Source organism: Setaria viridis, chromosome 4 (genome assembly GCF_005286985.2).
Source record: "Setaria viridis chromosome 4, Setaria_viridis_v4.0, whole genome shotgun sequence".
In the NCBI taxonomy this organism is placed as follows: Eukaryota; Viridiplantae; Streptophyta; class Magnoliopsida; order Poales; family Poaceae; genus Setaria; species Setaria viridis.
Window position 1 is genome coordinate 30,479,467 of NC_048266.2, and position 14,885 is coordinate 30,494,351.

The 14,885-nt window shown below is 48.7% G+C and overlaps 1 protein-coding gene across 1 annotated transcript; it reads right to left on the minus strand.

The window, feature by feature from the left end:
• Positions 1 to 10,372: 10,372 nt before the first annotated feature.
• On the minus strand, positions 10,373 to 13,894 carry LOC117851360 (glutaredoxin-C8). The gene is made up of 4 exons (XM_034733163.2): positions 13,624 to 13,894; positions 11,377 to 11,456; positions 10,700 to 10,798; positions 10,373 to 10,605 (listed from the first exon to the last, which is right to left on the minus strand). Exons 1-4 carry the CDS (start codon positions 13,779 to 13,781, stop codon positions 10,535 to 10,537), a joined length of 408 nt encoding a protein of 135 aa, XP_034589054.1. The 5' UTR covers positions 13,782 to 13,894; the 3' UTR covers positions 10,373 to 10,534.
• Between the last annotated feature and the right edge of the window lie 991 nt (positions 13,895 to 14,885).

Genomic DNA, 14,885 nt, shown 5'->3' on the forward strand with positions numbered 1-14,885 from the left:
TCTAGGGCCTACGGATCAGAACCTTGTAGCGTCTCTTGACCTCGAGACGGAGAGTGGAAGACGATCGGTTCCCGAGGCCGAAGGAAGAGGAGAGATGGGACATAGCTCTAGCGGAGCTCAAAGGCACCTTAGGCATGGTTCAAACTGAATGCTCGCGCTCGAACATATGGTTCCTAGTTGATTCCTAGAAGAGCATTTGGGTCAAGAAGTACGCGATACAGATGCCCAAGAATTGGTACGTTTTTTATGCATTGGAGGTCTTGGTTGATGAAACAATAATGTTGCTGTCGTATGCCATAATAAGTGAAAAAGGTCCATACTCGTCGAGGTGGATCCTTCAACTCTACGACCCTAACACAGGGGTTCATACAAACTTGATGAGATGCCCTCAGAGTTCCCGAATCCAACAAATTTTCACAGTGGGATCCTACGGACTCGATCAGCATCATTGGCAGTGAGCAAATGGTCGTATGGATTATCTCAGCCATTCATTCCTCTCACGAGATATCATCAAACTGTTGAATTTCTTACCTACTAATAATTTATCTCATCATTGATTTTAATCATTGATTTTAAGATGGATGGTTCGGATGGACTATGTGGTCACATGAGACTCATGTTCGAATAATATAGCAAAAGGCTACATAAAAACGGTTCCTACTTGGACATGTAACTTTTTATCGGGGTTTCTTTTTTCAACAATGATTAAAATGCTAACATTTAAAACTGGACATTTGGTTCCCAATCCATTCATATTATTGTTTTGCTTTACATGAGAGGAACAGATAGATTAGATAGATTACTAGCCTAATAAGTATGACCTAAGACCCTATATTTGGTACACGTTCTAAGTCAACATTATATTGCACCCACCTGCCTATTTATGGTGGCTTTATTGTGCACCTATCTAGGATGCTTCCAACTTTGATTAATCACACTCCCCACTACCTCCTTAGGACATAGGCTCGAATCTTCTCTCATTCTCGGTGTCTACTGACGGTGGAGGCATTATATTATACCACCCGCCTATTTATGATGGCTTTATTGTGCACCTATCTAGCTAGGACGCTTCCGACTTTGATTAATCACACTCCCCACTACCTCCTTAGGATATAGGCTCGAATCTTCTCTCATTCTTGCTATCTACTGACGGTGGAGGCCACACTTCGCGTGGCCTCTAGGCACAAAGTCACCTTAATAGTTGTCCACGTACTATTATCCTATCTCCCATTTCCTCATCCCCGTCCCGGCTTTTCCATTCAAGCCTTCTCTAGACTCACAACAGCACTAGCGGAGCATAGGGCGCGGGGGCGGTGGCAGGCTCAGCAAGCATCGCCTAGGGGGGGTGCTCGCAAAGAAAGGGACCTTCAATGGGAATTTTCCCATTGGTTGACGGTGGGGCCACTTGTGTCCGAATTTGGTCAATCCTGCTCCGCCCTACCTCTCTAAACAGGGGTGTCACTGCATGCAAACCCACGTAACACCGGTATCCATCATATCATAGAATGTGCCAGTGCTCCCTAATAGGTGGGCCCGCCCCCCTTTCTGTCGGGTTTCGAGCCCAGCTCTCACGTTTTGATAGGGTTTCCCACCACCAGGCTGTCGATGCACTTATGAGTTAACTGCATAATTTATTTTGTTTGAACCGTGTTGAACAGGGGGTTCAACCTGTTGAATCAAATGAACCGCGAACCAAGACCTTGATCGGTTCATTATCCGGTTCGATTCTAATAACTATACCGCCGGGTTTAGGAAGGGATTGGAGCAGCAGGGAAGTCCGACGGTGGTGGCGGTTCATAGGGGCGGAACGGTAAAGGGCAGTGGCGTGCTGGGGTGAGACAGGTGTGCGCCGTCATCCTCATGCGCTGCGCGTGCGCCGTCGTCGATATCCCTTGACGGCGGCGAAGGGCGTCGCGGGCAAGACGAGCGCGGGGCCACCGATCCGATCCGAGCGGTAGGGCAGTACGGCCGCCGATCCGTTCTGTAGGGAGGAGATATACTGTAGCCTGTAGTACGTCTACAACAAATATTCACGTGATATTTCCTGGTGGGGCCGTGGAAGATTCACGTCAATCTGTTTTATTCACGCCCATGTGTCCCAAAACCCTTCAAATGGCCACGGTCTCCACGATCTTGGCAAGCACGGACCCGGACTCCTTCCTTCGCCTCCACGACAGATCCAACTCGGTGATTCTCTTTCCTTCCAGGCGCAACAGCAAAGGCGAATGAGACGCGCCGTCGCCGGCGTCTCGCCGCCGGAGGACGTCATGCCCCACGACGCGACAACAACCAGGGTGATGGACGTGCGCGGCAACGTCCTCAGGGTGGTCAAGGACGTCGAGGACAGGAAACTCTCGCGCGCGCGCCTCGATCTCGTGTACCTCCACGACGAGCTTTATGGCGCACGGGCCATCGATCCGGAGACGGCGCAGGCGGTCGCCGTCCGCGGCTACGTCGACGAGCCCGCCGCCAGCCACGCCGTCGACCCGGAGACGGGTCGGGTGTTCACGCTCCACGGCTACGACTCCGATATCTGCTACTCCGGCTTCGGCCGCGCCACCCCATCCGGCGTGTATAAGGCCGTCCGTCTCAGCCGCACCATGGGCTCCGTGCGCGCCCAAGTCGCCACGCTAGACGGCGGCGGCGGCGCCGACGAGCTCACGTGGAGGCAAGGGCCGGCGGCGCCTTTCCTCCGCTGCTGTTCCTCGTGGTGCACACCCACGGTGGCCGGCGTGCTCTACTTCATGCCTTGCAGCGGCCACAGCTCGGTCCCTGGCCGGAACCGTATGGCCGCTTTCGACCTCGAGACCGAGGAGTGGAAGCCGATGATCGAGTTGAGTTCGCAAAGGAGGTGGAATTGCAAAAGTCTCTAGTAGAGCTCAAAGGCACCCTAGCCATGGTTCATCGTGTGGACGGAGCGTGGCGCCAGAGCCAGACGAACGTGTGGTTTCTAGTTGATTCTGAGAAGGGCATATGGGTCAAGCAGGCAAGCAGCAGGGCGCGTCTAGGTGTCGCTGACGCGTCGCGACAATGAGCACGCGGTCCAAGACTGCCGCCGGCCCACGGCGCGAATCGGCCATCCACCTCCGTCTCTATCGCCGCCGGCTCCGTTGCCGCCGGTCACCACCCTCACCTCCAATCCCCACCCATCTCATCTCGGTCGCCCCGCGCCACTCACCTGCACCGTCTTCGGCGGCTCCTGCTGCCGAATTTGCTCCCGCAAGCCGCCGCCACCCTAACCCGACTCTGCCGGGGAGCTCCATCTCCTCTCGGTCACCCCCGCGCCACCCTCCTGCACCGTCTCCGGCGTCTCCCGACGCCGGATTCGCTCCCGCTAGCCGCCGCCACCCTAACCTGGCTCCGCCAGCAAGCTCGCCGTCACTCCCCCGCCTCCTCCGCCACCCACCGGCTATCCTTCACCACCGCGGCCAACGGCACCCGCCGCCCCGCCCACAATCCCTCGCTGCCGCCCAAGGCCCTCCCTCTACAGCCGGAGCTCACTGGAGGCCCCCTAGCAACCCGAACCTCGAAACCTAACCCTACCGGCGGTGAGCCCCCACCACCGGTAACCCAAAACCCGAAGCCCCAAACCCTAACCTCCAACGGCGAAGCAAGGCGGCGGTGCAGCAGCGGGAGGAGGAAGAAAGGGGCCGCGCAGCAGCGGAGGAGGAGCTGACTTGTGGGTCCCGCATGGTGAGTCGCTGACAGGTGGATCCCGCAGGTGTGCGATAGATGGCTATCTGTCGCATATGCGACATATAGCTATGGCGCAAGCAGCACGTGATACAGATGCACAAAGGCTGGCGCGTCATCAGACCACTGGAAGTCTTGAGCGATGGGAGAATGCTGCTGATGAATTTGGCAGAGAAACAAGAGCCAAATTCGCATTGTTTGAGGTGGGTCCTTCAGCTCCGCGACCCTAACACGGGTGCTCACACAGAATTGATGGAGATGCCCAGAGAGTACGCGAATCGAATGACACTTTACAGACTCTTGTGTTGATCAGCATTTGTTATTTGGCAAACCTATTTGGACGTGAACTCACTGTCAGAAGTATATTTCTTTTTGTTTCAGTGGTTCAGATGTTAAATTTGTTTTCTACAAAGTGTGTAATGTATACTGTTTTGTTCTGTTTGTTATAGCGGAACAAAACAAATATTTCATCATACAGGTAAATCAATCAAACTAATTAGGTTGTTCATATGCATGGTAATTGGAAATACAGAAAATGTTGCATGATTGTGCTCGCAAGGCAACCAAGGATCGATGGCCGTAACCTAGCAACCGGATTAATACTGAGATAATGGTGCGTGGAACTTTTTTAGATTAAGGTCCTGTTTGGATTGAGGGTGTTAAAGTTTAACAGGGTGTTAAACTTTAACACCCTCAAATGAGGTGTTAAACTTTAACATATTGGGGTGTTTGGCTGTCCTGTTAAAGTTTAACACCAAAGGATGGAATTGCCACTATTCCCCTCATTTATTCCTACTAATTGCAGCCAAATACCCCTGTCCAAATACCCCTGTGCTTCCCGCCAAGCTTGAGCTGTTGGTTCTGCTACTTCCCGCCAAGCTTGAGCTGCTGCACAATTGACGCTACTGTTGCTGCTGCACAGTGACGCTTGTGCACTATTTTTTTTTCTTCATTCGGCCAAATGACAAATCAAAGAATTAAAGGAGAAAAACAGCCAAAAATTATTCGCATTGTCCAAAACACACGGTACAACACACATATTGCCTTGTCATTACAACACAAAAATACAAATAACCTACGATTTGTAGTACAAACCTCTAGCTAGTTCATCCCGAAATGCATTCATATTACAGTCTTCTTCCCCTCCTTGTGTATTTGTTGCTTGTCCTTCACAGTTTGATTGTTCGTTCAAAGGAACAAAATTTTCATCCATATCGTACATACTAAAGGCCGTATCGGCCATATCATTCTCTCGAATGAAATTATGTAGCGCCATGCATGCTACTATTATCTTGCTCTGTTTGTGCATTGGAAAACTAGGTATACCCAATAAAATTCTCCACTTCATCTTCAACACACCGAATGACCTCTCGATAACATTCCTAAGGGACGAATGCGCGTAATTAAATGTCTCTTTCATACCTTTTGGCATTGGGCCACTTCTAAACTCTGGAAGATGATACTTTATACCCTTGTATGGTGCTAGGTAACCAGTACGGTTAGGATATCCCGAGTCAACTAGGTAAAATTTTCCTAAAACAGAAGACAAGTTCATGATGTTAAACAAAATTGACACCAAACTTGTATAACCTTGTATAAATTTAAGACATTCCAAGTATACAAAGACTAGTACCTGAAGGAGGATGGGGAAACCTATCCCCATATTTGGTTAAGGCATCACTGAACACCCTCATATCATGAACCGATCCTGGCCATCCACTGACTACAAATGTGAACCTCATATCGAAGTCGCAAACAGCTAACACATTCTGTGACGGATACCCATGCCTTCCTGTGTGCTGGACTACCTTATCATTTGGCACCACAACTGGAACATGCGTCCCATCTATAGCTCCTATACAATTATCGAAGTATGGAGAAAATCGTGGATTCCTCAATCTTTGGTGGACGGTCTTGAATTCTGGATCCTTTGGTTTAATGATATCTACTGCTAGTCTCAGCACACTAGTTAAAACCTTATCAAATGTACGACTGATAGTCTCTAAGGACCTGACAAACCGATCCTCAACCTGTCTAAGTGACTGGGGTGCACCAATGACCCAAAGAAACATTCCTAAAGCTTCCATAGTTGACACTCCTCTAGTTGGGCTCAGTCCATACATCTCTACTAACAGGTCATGTAACTGATGAAACATTAAGCTTGACATCCTAAACATGTTATAGCATGAGGTTCTATTACTTAATGTTTTGTGAACCCAATCTATGCCAGGTACAGTGGGTACCCTCCTTGGTGCTTTGTCCATGTATTTTTCACAGTACGTACCCATCAAAATTGCAGCCTGTATGATGTCTCTAGTCCTTTTACGACGATGTTGCCTCATTTCCATAAATTTTTGAAACTCCAGTAACAAGTCCTCATCAGAATCACTTCCACCAGAATCATTATCCTATAACAGTAACTTAAAAATGTTAGGAACTTGGGACAGCCATAACAGGACAGTAATTATCCAGTAACTTAAAAATCATTATGCAAAAGAGATAATTAAACAGGAACTTGTTAAACAGGACAGTAATTATCCAGGAACTTGGGACAGCCATAACAGGACAGTAATTAAACAGGCATAACAGCCATAACAGGTAGTTCATGCCATAACAGGTAGTTCAAGCATACACATTGTTCATGCATACACAACAGTAACACATAGTTCAAGGACACAAATAGTTCACAAAAGTGACACATAGTTCAAGGACACAAATACTTGACAACAGTAACACATAGACCATGCATACTAAAGAGACAGCCTCTAAAGGAACTTGGGATCAGTAGAAGTTGCCAACTCGACAATGTTGTTCTCCTTGCAAAATCTTCTCAAGTGAAGCAACCTTCCTTCAGGAGTTGGAATGTTACAAAAAAACTCCCTCTCATATGGATCTTTAAACAAGTGCCTGCTTCCATAAAACTCCACAGTATCAGGTGTTGCTCCACATTCTAAAGCTAGTTCTTGTGCCTTCTTTACTGATTGAGCCATCTCTTGCATAGGTGTTAGCTTCATTCTCTTTTCATTGATTTTGGCTTCTAAACTAGCACCCACATTCTCCATAAGATGGTCACTTCTATCCTCAGAGGCACTCAGTTTATCAATCAAGTTGTTCATGGCTAACATCATTGGGCTTTTGTATTTCTTAGGACTTGTACCAGTGGACTGTGTGCTTGGGGTACTGCCTCTCTTCTTGCTGTTAGTGCTGATTGGGCTGTCATAATCAGTAGGCCCTTCTTGATCTTCCTCCTGACCATCTTCATCATCTGCTGCCTGTTCTTGATCCTCTTCTTCTTCATCAAAGCCAACCAGGAAAGAAGTAGACCCATCCACCATAACATCATGAAACATTTCCTCTAGATGGTCCATATATGCAGGAGTACCAAACTGCAATTTTTTGCATTCCCTAAACTTTCCCTGCAAATACATTTTCAGGTTATACAACATTTCAAACAAAGGGACTGCATGATACTGTACATATTGCCCCTCACCTTTGTGTTCTGTTTCCACCACCAATCAGATGCTGTTACAGTGCCATCTGCTCTCCTTCCTAGGCCACTCCTTGTTTGAAGTTTTTTCCAGAACCCATAGAGAATTTTTAGTTGATTAATTCTGTTCCTCAACTGTCCTTTGTCATGTTTCAAACCAGTGATCTTAGAGAATTTGTCAACAACTATCTTGAAACCCCTTGTTGACATGGTCCCTTTGTGGCAATTGCCACCTCTAATTTGCTCAACCCATAATTCACACAAAACATGGGTATTTGGTTCAGACCATTGTGCCTTGTCAGTTGCAATCTAGTTCATAGCACAAACATACAATCCAATCACACACAAATTCAACAGATATATAGTAATTCAATTCACATTGCACATAAGCAGTGAGTATCAAGAAAGGACCACACATTGCATAGTAATCTAGTTCAAGAAAGGACCACACATTGCAAGAAGATGATAGTTCAATTCACACACAATTCAATTCACATTGTATGCAAGCATATCAAGCATGGCACCAGAAATCACAGTGAAGAAGATGAGTTCCAGAAATTACCTTCGAGCCTGGGAATATGCATTCCACATTTTGTGCATTGCAGTTGTCTTCATCAACATCATACCACTCATCTCCACCAAGATGAGATGTCTCTTCTGCAAGGCCTTTACCACGAGCAACGGCACCTCTCATGCGAGCTCGTCCATCGCCGGCGGTAGCACCGTCAGGGCGCTCACCGATGAACAGGGACCTTGTTGCACGGCCTCTGCTTGCGCCTGTGTTCTTGCTGCCGCCGCTAGCTCCTCTTGCACCGGTGTTCTTGCTGCCGCCGCCAGCTCCTCTGCTTGCGTTGGCACTCTTGCTGCCGCCGACAGGGAATCTTCCGCCGCCTCCTCCAACCCTTCCTCCGCGGCGCGACGCGCGCAAGACGGGTGGACGACTTCCGCGGCCAACGAATGTTGGTTTGCGAAGCATCTCCGCGTACGAGTCCATGTCGGGGAAGTCGGGGAAGTCGGGGAAGTCTTCGGCCTGAGAGTTTAGATCCAGAGCTTGGAGACCTTGGTGGGGAACCCTAGAACAATCGGCCGAAGAGATCAAGTCTTGAAGGCCATCGTCGCCGTGGCCCTCCACGGAAGCCGGTGGAGCAAAGCCGCTTGACTGCGGAAGGTGTGGATCCATGGGATCTGGATCGGCGTGGGGAGGAGTGGATCCACAACCGGAGAGGAGGAGTTGTGGATGGGGATTTCGGCCAGAGAGGAGGAAGGGGGATGCGGCAGCGGCCGGAGATGGCTGTAGGGCGAAGGGGAAGGCGGCGGCTCGCGGGGAAGATCTGCGGGCGGCGGCTGGCGGGGAGGATCTGCGGGCGGCGGATGGGGTGAGGCGCGGAGCGGCTCCGGCGGCGGCTGGCGGCGGGGTGGGGGGCGAGAGCTGGCGGCGGGGTGGGGGGCGATGCGAGAGGAGAGACGATGCGGGGTGGGGGGCGATGCGGCGGGGGGTGATGCGGGAGGACGGAGGGGTACCCAGGGAATAGGCGGATGAGGACCAAAGTTTAACAAGTTTAACACCCCCTTGAGGTGTTAAAGATTTTGGGGGTGTTAAAGTTTAACACCTAAGTTTTAACACATCTGTTTGGATCAAAAAGTGTTAAAACTAGGCTGTTAAACTTTAACACCCTCAATCCAAACAGGGCCTAAGGAAAATATCCAGTCTTGAACGTTCACAAGTGAATGTCTACGATCACAAAGAAACATATTTGGACACATAGCCATAGACTCGGAGACTCAAATTGAGGGGAATGTCTACGATCACAAAGAAACATATTTGGACACATAGCCATAGACTCGGAGACTCAAATTGAGGGGAAAAACAAGAGAGGGAGACTAAGAAAAAACTAGTTTTCTATGTCTTGCTCCAACCTTGCTTTGATCCTCCTGCAACGACAAACACCTCACATCCACTGTCTTCTTAGAAACTCTTAATGTTAGGATCATCATGCTTGACAGTCATGTGCTACATGGTAATCCCTTCCGCCTAAAAACCGCATTAAGTCGATCTCTACCACGAACTAAACAGGGCACCACCATCTCGCCAATCTAGCCAAAGTGTAGCCATCCCAAGGACTCCGCCTCGACCTCACCCGCCTGGACGCCGGCCTGTATAGCACCACCGCCGTCGACTCGGCGATGGGGCGGGCCGTCGCGATCCGCCGCTTGGTCGACGACCCCAAGGCCGGCCACTCCAGCATCTGCTACGCCGGCTTCGGCCGCGCCGCCCCGTCCGGAGTGTACAAGGCCGTCCGCCTCGTCCATGCTCACATGGAGGCAGCAACGGCCCACGTCGCCACGCTAGACGGCAGCGGCGGCACCAAGCTCGCGTGGAGGCTAGGCCGGCGGCCCCTTTCCTCCCGTGCTGCTGCTCGTGGTGCACGCCCACGGTCGACGGCGTCATCTACTTCATGCCTCGAGGCGTCCATGGCTTCGCCCCTGGCCGGAAGCGCGTGGCTGCTTTCGACCTCGAGACCGAGGAGTGGAAGAAGCCGGCGATCGAGGGCCCGGAGGAGAAGGGGCTATGGCAGATAGCGCAAGTTGAGCTCAAAGGCGCCTTAAGCATGGTGCACTCCGAAGGGCCATCGTGCCAGACGAACATATGGTTCCTAGTTGATTCCGACAAGAGTATCTGGGTCAAGAAGCACGTGATACAGATGCACAAAAGTTGATCCCTTGTCAAACCATTGGATGTCTTGAGTGATGGAAGAGTGCTTCTGTTGAAATTGGTAGAGAAACAAGAGCAGAATTCACAGGATTCAAGGTGGATTCACAACCCTGGCACAAGGGTTCAGGATTCACCTTCTTCAAGGTGGGTCCTTCAGCTCCACGACCCTACCACCGGGGCTCACAAGAACGTGATGGAGATACCCAGAGTACAGTGGTCAAATGACCCTTTACAGAGTAAACCTCTTGTTATGAAGATCAGCATTTGCGATTTGCAAGCAATTTGATATCGACCATCAGCTCCTATTTATTTGGACATGTACTCACTATCGAAAGTCTTTTTTTTTCTCTGTTTCAGTGGCTCAGATGTTATTAGCTTTGTTTTCTACAAAGTGTCTAATGTAGAATTAGGTTTGTTCATATGCGTGGTAAGTGGTAACACAAAATGTAGAATGAATGCGCTCGCAGGGCAACCCACCATAATCTAGCAACAGGATTAATACGAGATAATGGAGGAAATATCAAAAGTTGGGTTCGAAGGTTATAAAACCATACCACAATATTCAGTTACATATCTTAGAGTCGCGTGATATCTCCTGATAACTCAAAACAAGAGATAAACTTGTGATGCTAACATGCCACTTAAAGATCGTCTTTGACTCCGATGTTCAATAGTTTGGCCAACTTTCCACTTTCATAAGCATCAAGAGTATCTGCAAAAATAAAAGGGTTAAAACTGCAGGTGTCAAGATTGAAAGCATCTTAACAAATCTTCAATTTTAACTGATTCGTGTACAGAAAATGTACCATCAGAGCCCCCAAGATGCTTTCCGTGGACAAAAACTTGAGGAACAGTGCGCCTGCCAACTATTTCAGATAAGGCATCCTGAATCTCCGAACCATCCTCTGCATAACAACCAGAACAAATTGCTCCATCAAGGCATAATCACAATAATGTCCTAGGATATGTTCAAGGGGCTAAAGCTAAAAAAAAGGATTGACAGGGGAAATGATTCTTCAGTGTGATATAACCATTTCGCTTGTGTAAAAACGGAATAAACAGATAGGAAGCCTCCACCTGTATACATCAGATGTTTTCGGTCATCTTGCTGACGTACTTTGTCCAGTTTCTTCACCGTGTTTAGTAATTATCTGGTGGCTTTACTGTTTTACTATATAACACTGACTATGCAATGGAAAACACAAGTTATTAAATTTATCTGTGCAACCGCAAAGGCATACTGAGTTACTGACCGAAAACACTATGTAAATGGATTCCATAACTGTATCCTGGTTCTCTTCTCTATTAATACAAAATCCGGCAAGTCTTGCAGGTTTTTCTTTCAGAAAAAAAAACTGTACCCTGGTCAGTTCGATGAAACTGTGACTATTTCACTAGGCGAAAACCATGACGGAAGTTGGGGCACAGAGCAAACAGACTAAACACAGTTGATTAGCGATATGAAAATAAATGTAAAGCAAACCTCGCTCATCAAGCTCCACGACATAGGGCTCCTTCTTTAACTCAAGTTCCTTAAATATGGCCTTTGCTCTTTTACAGTACCTGTAAAATTGGGTTCTTTTGTAAGATAGAGTTCCTTACGGAAACATTTAAAGGGCTGAAAAGTGTAGTTTATAAAAAGAGCTGAGACATGATCTCCATACATTCAGTGTTCAAACATTATCTCTGCACTTCACAGTTCATTCTCACTGTTATCAGTGCATTTTCGTATAGCCATGTACTCTCCACACTTCCGTATGTGTTTACGTTAATCTTTATAAGAAGGAAGAAGTCTATAATACCCCCCTCATCTCTTCCACGAGTCTAGAATTCAACCCCGAACTACGAACCCGTCTAACTGACGCCCTCAAACTATGCAAACCAGGTATGCGAAGCCCCTGAGCCCACTCCAGACTGGTTTTGATTCATGCTGGCGTCCACGTCGGTCAAGGCTCCCCATCCACGTCGCCACGGCCCAGGCCCCTCCGCAAACACCCACGGCCGGCAAGGGCCGCCGCCACCGTCGACGGGTCGCGTGCGCCGCTGGCACCGCAGCCGCAGGGGCGAGAGCGCGCAGGCGCTGCCGTCACTGCCTGCCGCGCAACCCCAAGGGCGCGGGCGTGCGCGCACCACTGGAGGGGCTGCCGCCACGAGCTGGGCGCAGCCATGCCGCGTCCGCCGCAGTCGAGGAGCCAGCGTAACTGGGCTCGGCCGCCGCTCGTCATGAGCGTGGCTGCAAGGCACAGTCGCTTGTCAGGGCTCAGTCGCGCGTCACAGCAATAGCCAGGCTGCTGCATGCCGCGCGTGCATCCGCTCCCGTGCAAGCATACGGACAGAAGGCTTGGTGCAGAAAATGGAGAACGACAAGCAGTGCCGAACGAAGACATGATGCAGCGGTGTGGCCAGTCATTCGTCCTCCACGTCATTGCTGAACGAAGAATTGATCAATTTCTCAGATCCCCAATCCAATCCTCTATTTTCCTCTGTTTTGCTGCAACATCTTCCTCGTCTGTTTTCCCTTTTTCCTGTTCTTCTCCCCTTCTTCTTCCCCTCCTACTCCTAGGCCCCCAATCCAATCCAACGTTGGGCAAATGCAAGAACCGTACCCAGGCATGCATACATGGACAGCCAATCCCCTCCTGCCATTGATTCCTTTCTTGCTATCGTACCATGTGAACACACGCAGCAGCTATGCTCCAGCTAGGCTCGATTTTAGACGAGTGAATGCCTATTTGAGCAGGGATTTGCTAGATCTCAACCGGAGGACGTCGATTCAAGTTCATTCCTGTTCGGAGGGCATCAATTTCAGATTGACTTCAATTCACGCAGGCTGCTCCCACCGTTGTGCCGAGTTCGCCAAGGGCAATGAAGCTCCCATCCGCAGCACCTGATTTTGCCTTCACTTTTGAGCTCGCCAAGGTTGATTTGTGTACGCGGTATGCCATCGAGAGAGAGAGAAAGAGAAGGTAAAACGAGTAGGTTGGGCCGGTGCGGCGTGGATCAAGTGTCGGCTGACGTGGATGCCAGCGCAGACCAAAACCAGCTTGGAGTGGGCTCGGGGGTTCACGTACATGGTTTGCATAGTTTGGGGGCGTTAGTTAGATGGGTTTGTAGTTCGGGGTTGAATTCTAGACTCGTGGAATAGATGAGGGGGGTAATATAGACTTCCTCCTCATAAAAATAATTAGTTAAGCTTCTTGAACTACATTGAAAGAAATCTATTGAGCTAAAATGACGCAAGATTCACTGTTAAGTTTTACAAGTCTAGAATTCTAACCTAGCAAGAGGCTCTAAAAGCCTGGAAGAATTGTAGCACTTTCTCGAAACAACATTCTCTCTTACACTAGAGTAATAATTAATAATTGACTAACAACAATCAGGAATCATTTTACATCAAACAAGCAGAGTGAAAGTAACTACAGCTTCTATTAGATAATGTATCAAGAATCGTGCCTGATTCGTTTAAAAAATCGTGGATTTTTAGGAGTCCTACACAAACGGGAAGTCCATAACTGGAGATGCGAAAAAAGCGAGGCAGCAGCTCATCCTCTCTGGTGATTATAGTCTTACGGGACGGTAGATAACAGGAAATTTTGACCAAGCGAAAGGATGAAATCAGAAACAAAACAACTACCTCAGATTTTCTACAGCTTCAAGTTTCAAATTAGATCTCCGAACAAGAGAGCAGGCGAGATACGCGTCTAATGGTTAGGGGCGAGACGGATCTTACGGGCAGTATGACTTGGAGAAGATGACGACGTCGTGGGCGGAGACGGTGGATTTCACGAAGGACTTGGGCGTGGACGAGGCCGATCCCAACGCCGCGAGGGCGATGAACGCGGCGGCCGCCGCCGCCACCCCAATCCGCCGGCCCAGAAACGCCACCATCTTGTTCCCCGCCGCCGGTGAGGTCGAGATGTGGAGCGGAGAGTACGGAGAAGGGGGAGAATGGGAGAGTACGGACACGGGGGAGCAGCGCAGTGGTTTTGACTAGTAGCCTTCTTCTTTCTGAAGCGTACTATGCTTTTACTAGCTTGGCGACCAATGAAAATACGCCATTTAAGGGGGAATCGCGTAAAGCTTCGAATTACGTCTTCAGTGGCGTTTGCTTGTGAAGCCTCCGATCTAACTGCTTGTGAACCCTCTCATCCCCTCCTCGTTAGAGATCTCCAACAGGGTATGTATATTTGATACCTAAAACAAGTTTTAGCTACAGGAGAGTGAAATTTTTTAGCAAACTCTTGTTTCCTCTCTAAAACAAGTTTTAGGTATAGGAGAGAAGATTTTTAGCAAACTCTTGTGCTCCTCTCCAACAACATGCCTAAAACTGGATACCTATAAATCATTTTGCTTATTTCTCTCACCCCATTTTGCATATGAGCTCCAAATTAATTCTAGATTTCATCACATGATAATTCAAACATAATTTAACACAAGCATAGTGCATAAGACATTTCAAGATTCAAATCCAAATTATACATGAAGAAACTATTGACGACGTTCACCATGGAACTTCCACATTTCCTCCACAAGATCATCACGGAGTTGTTCATGGGATGCCCGGTCTTGGATTTCTTGGTGCACCTGAACCTCTTAATTCGGTCTTCATTCCTGCTCGGCCTCACATTTGTTCCTACACCCTCATAATCATAGTCCACTTCCTCCTCACCATGTTCATTCTCAATGATCATGTTGTGCATGATCACACAAGCTTTCATGATGCTCTACAACGTCTTCTGATCCTAGAATCTTGCTGGACCATGCACAATAGCAAAACGGGACTGCAACACACTAAATGCACGTTCTACATCTTTCTTGACAGCCATTTGTGCCTTTGCAAAGTGAATTCTCTTGTTACCTTCGGGGTTTCTTATTGTCTTAATGTCGCCCAAGCTGGGTATATCCCATCTGCTAGATAGTATCCCATTGTATACTTGTGCCCATTTGCTTCAAACTCCACTGGTGGTGACTCTCCATTCGCTAGCCTAGCAA

What these genes read in the sequence shown, in the direction of transcription:
- LOC117851360 (XM_034733163.2), bottom strand. Translation starts at nt 13,781, where the DNA reads ATGGTGGCGTTTCTGGGCCGGCGGATTGGGGTGGCGGCGGCGGCCGCC. An exon ending in CGTGGAGCTTGATGAGCGAG is followed by an intron (nt 10,799 to 11,376) that starts GTTTGCTTTACA and finishes GTTGTTATGCAG; the next exon opens with AGGATGGTTCGGAGATTCAG. An exon ending in GCATCTTGGGGGCTCTGATG is followed by an intron (nt 10,606 to 10,699) that starts GTACATTTTCTG and finishes TTATTTTTGCAG; the next exon opens with ATACTCTTGATGCTTATGAA.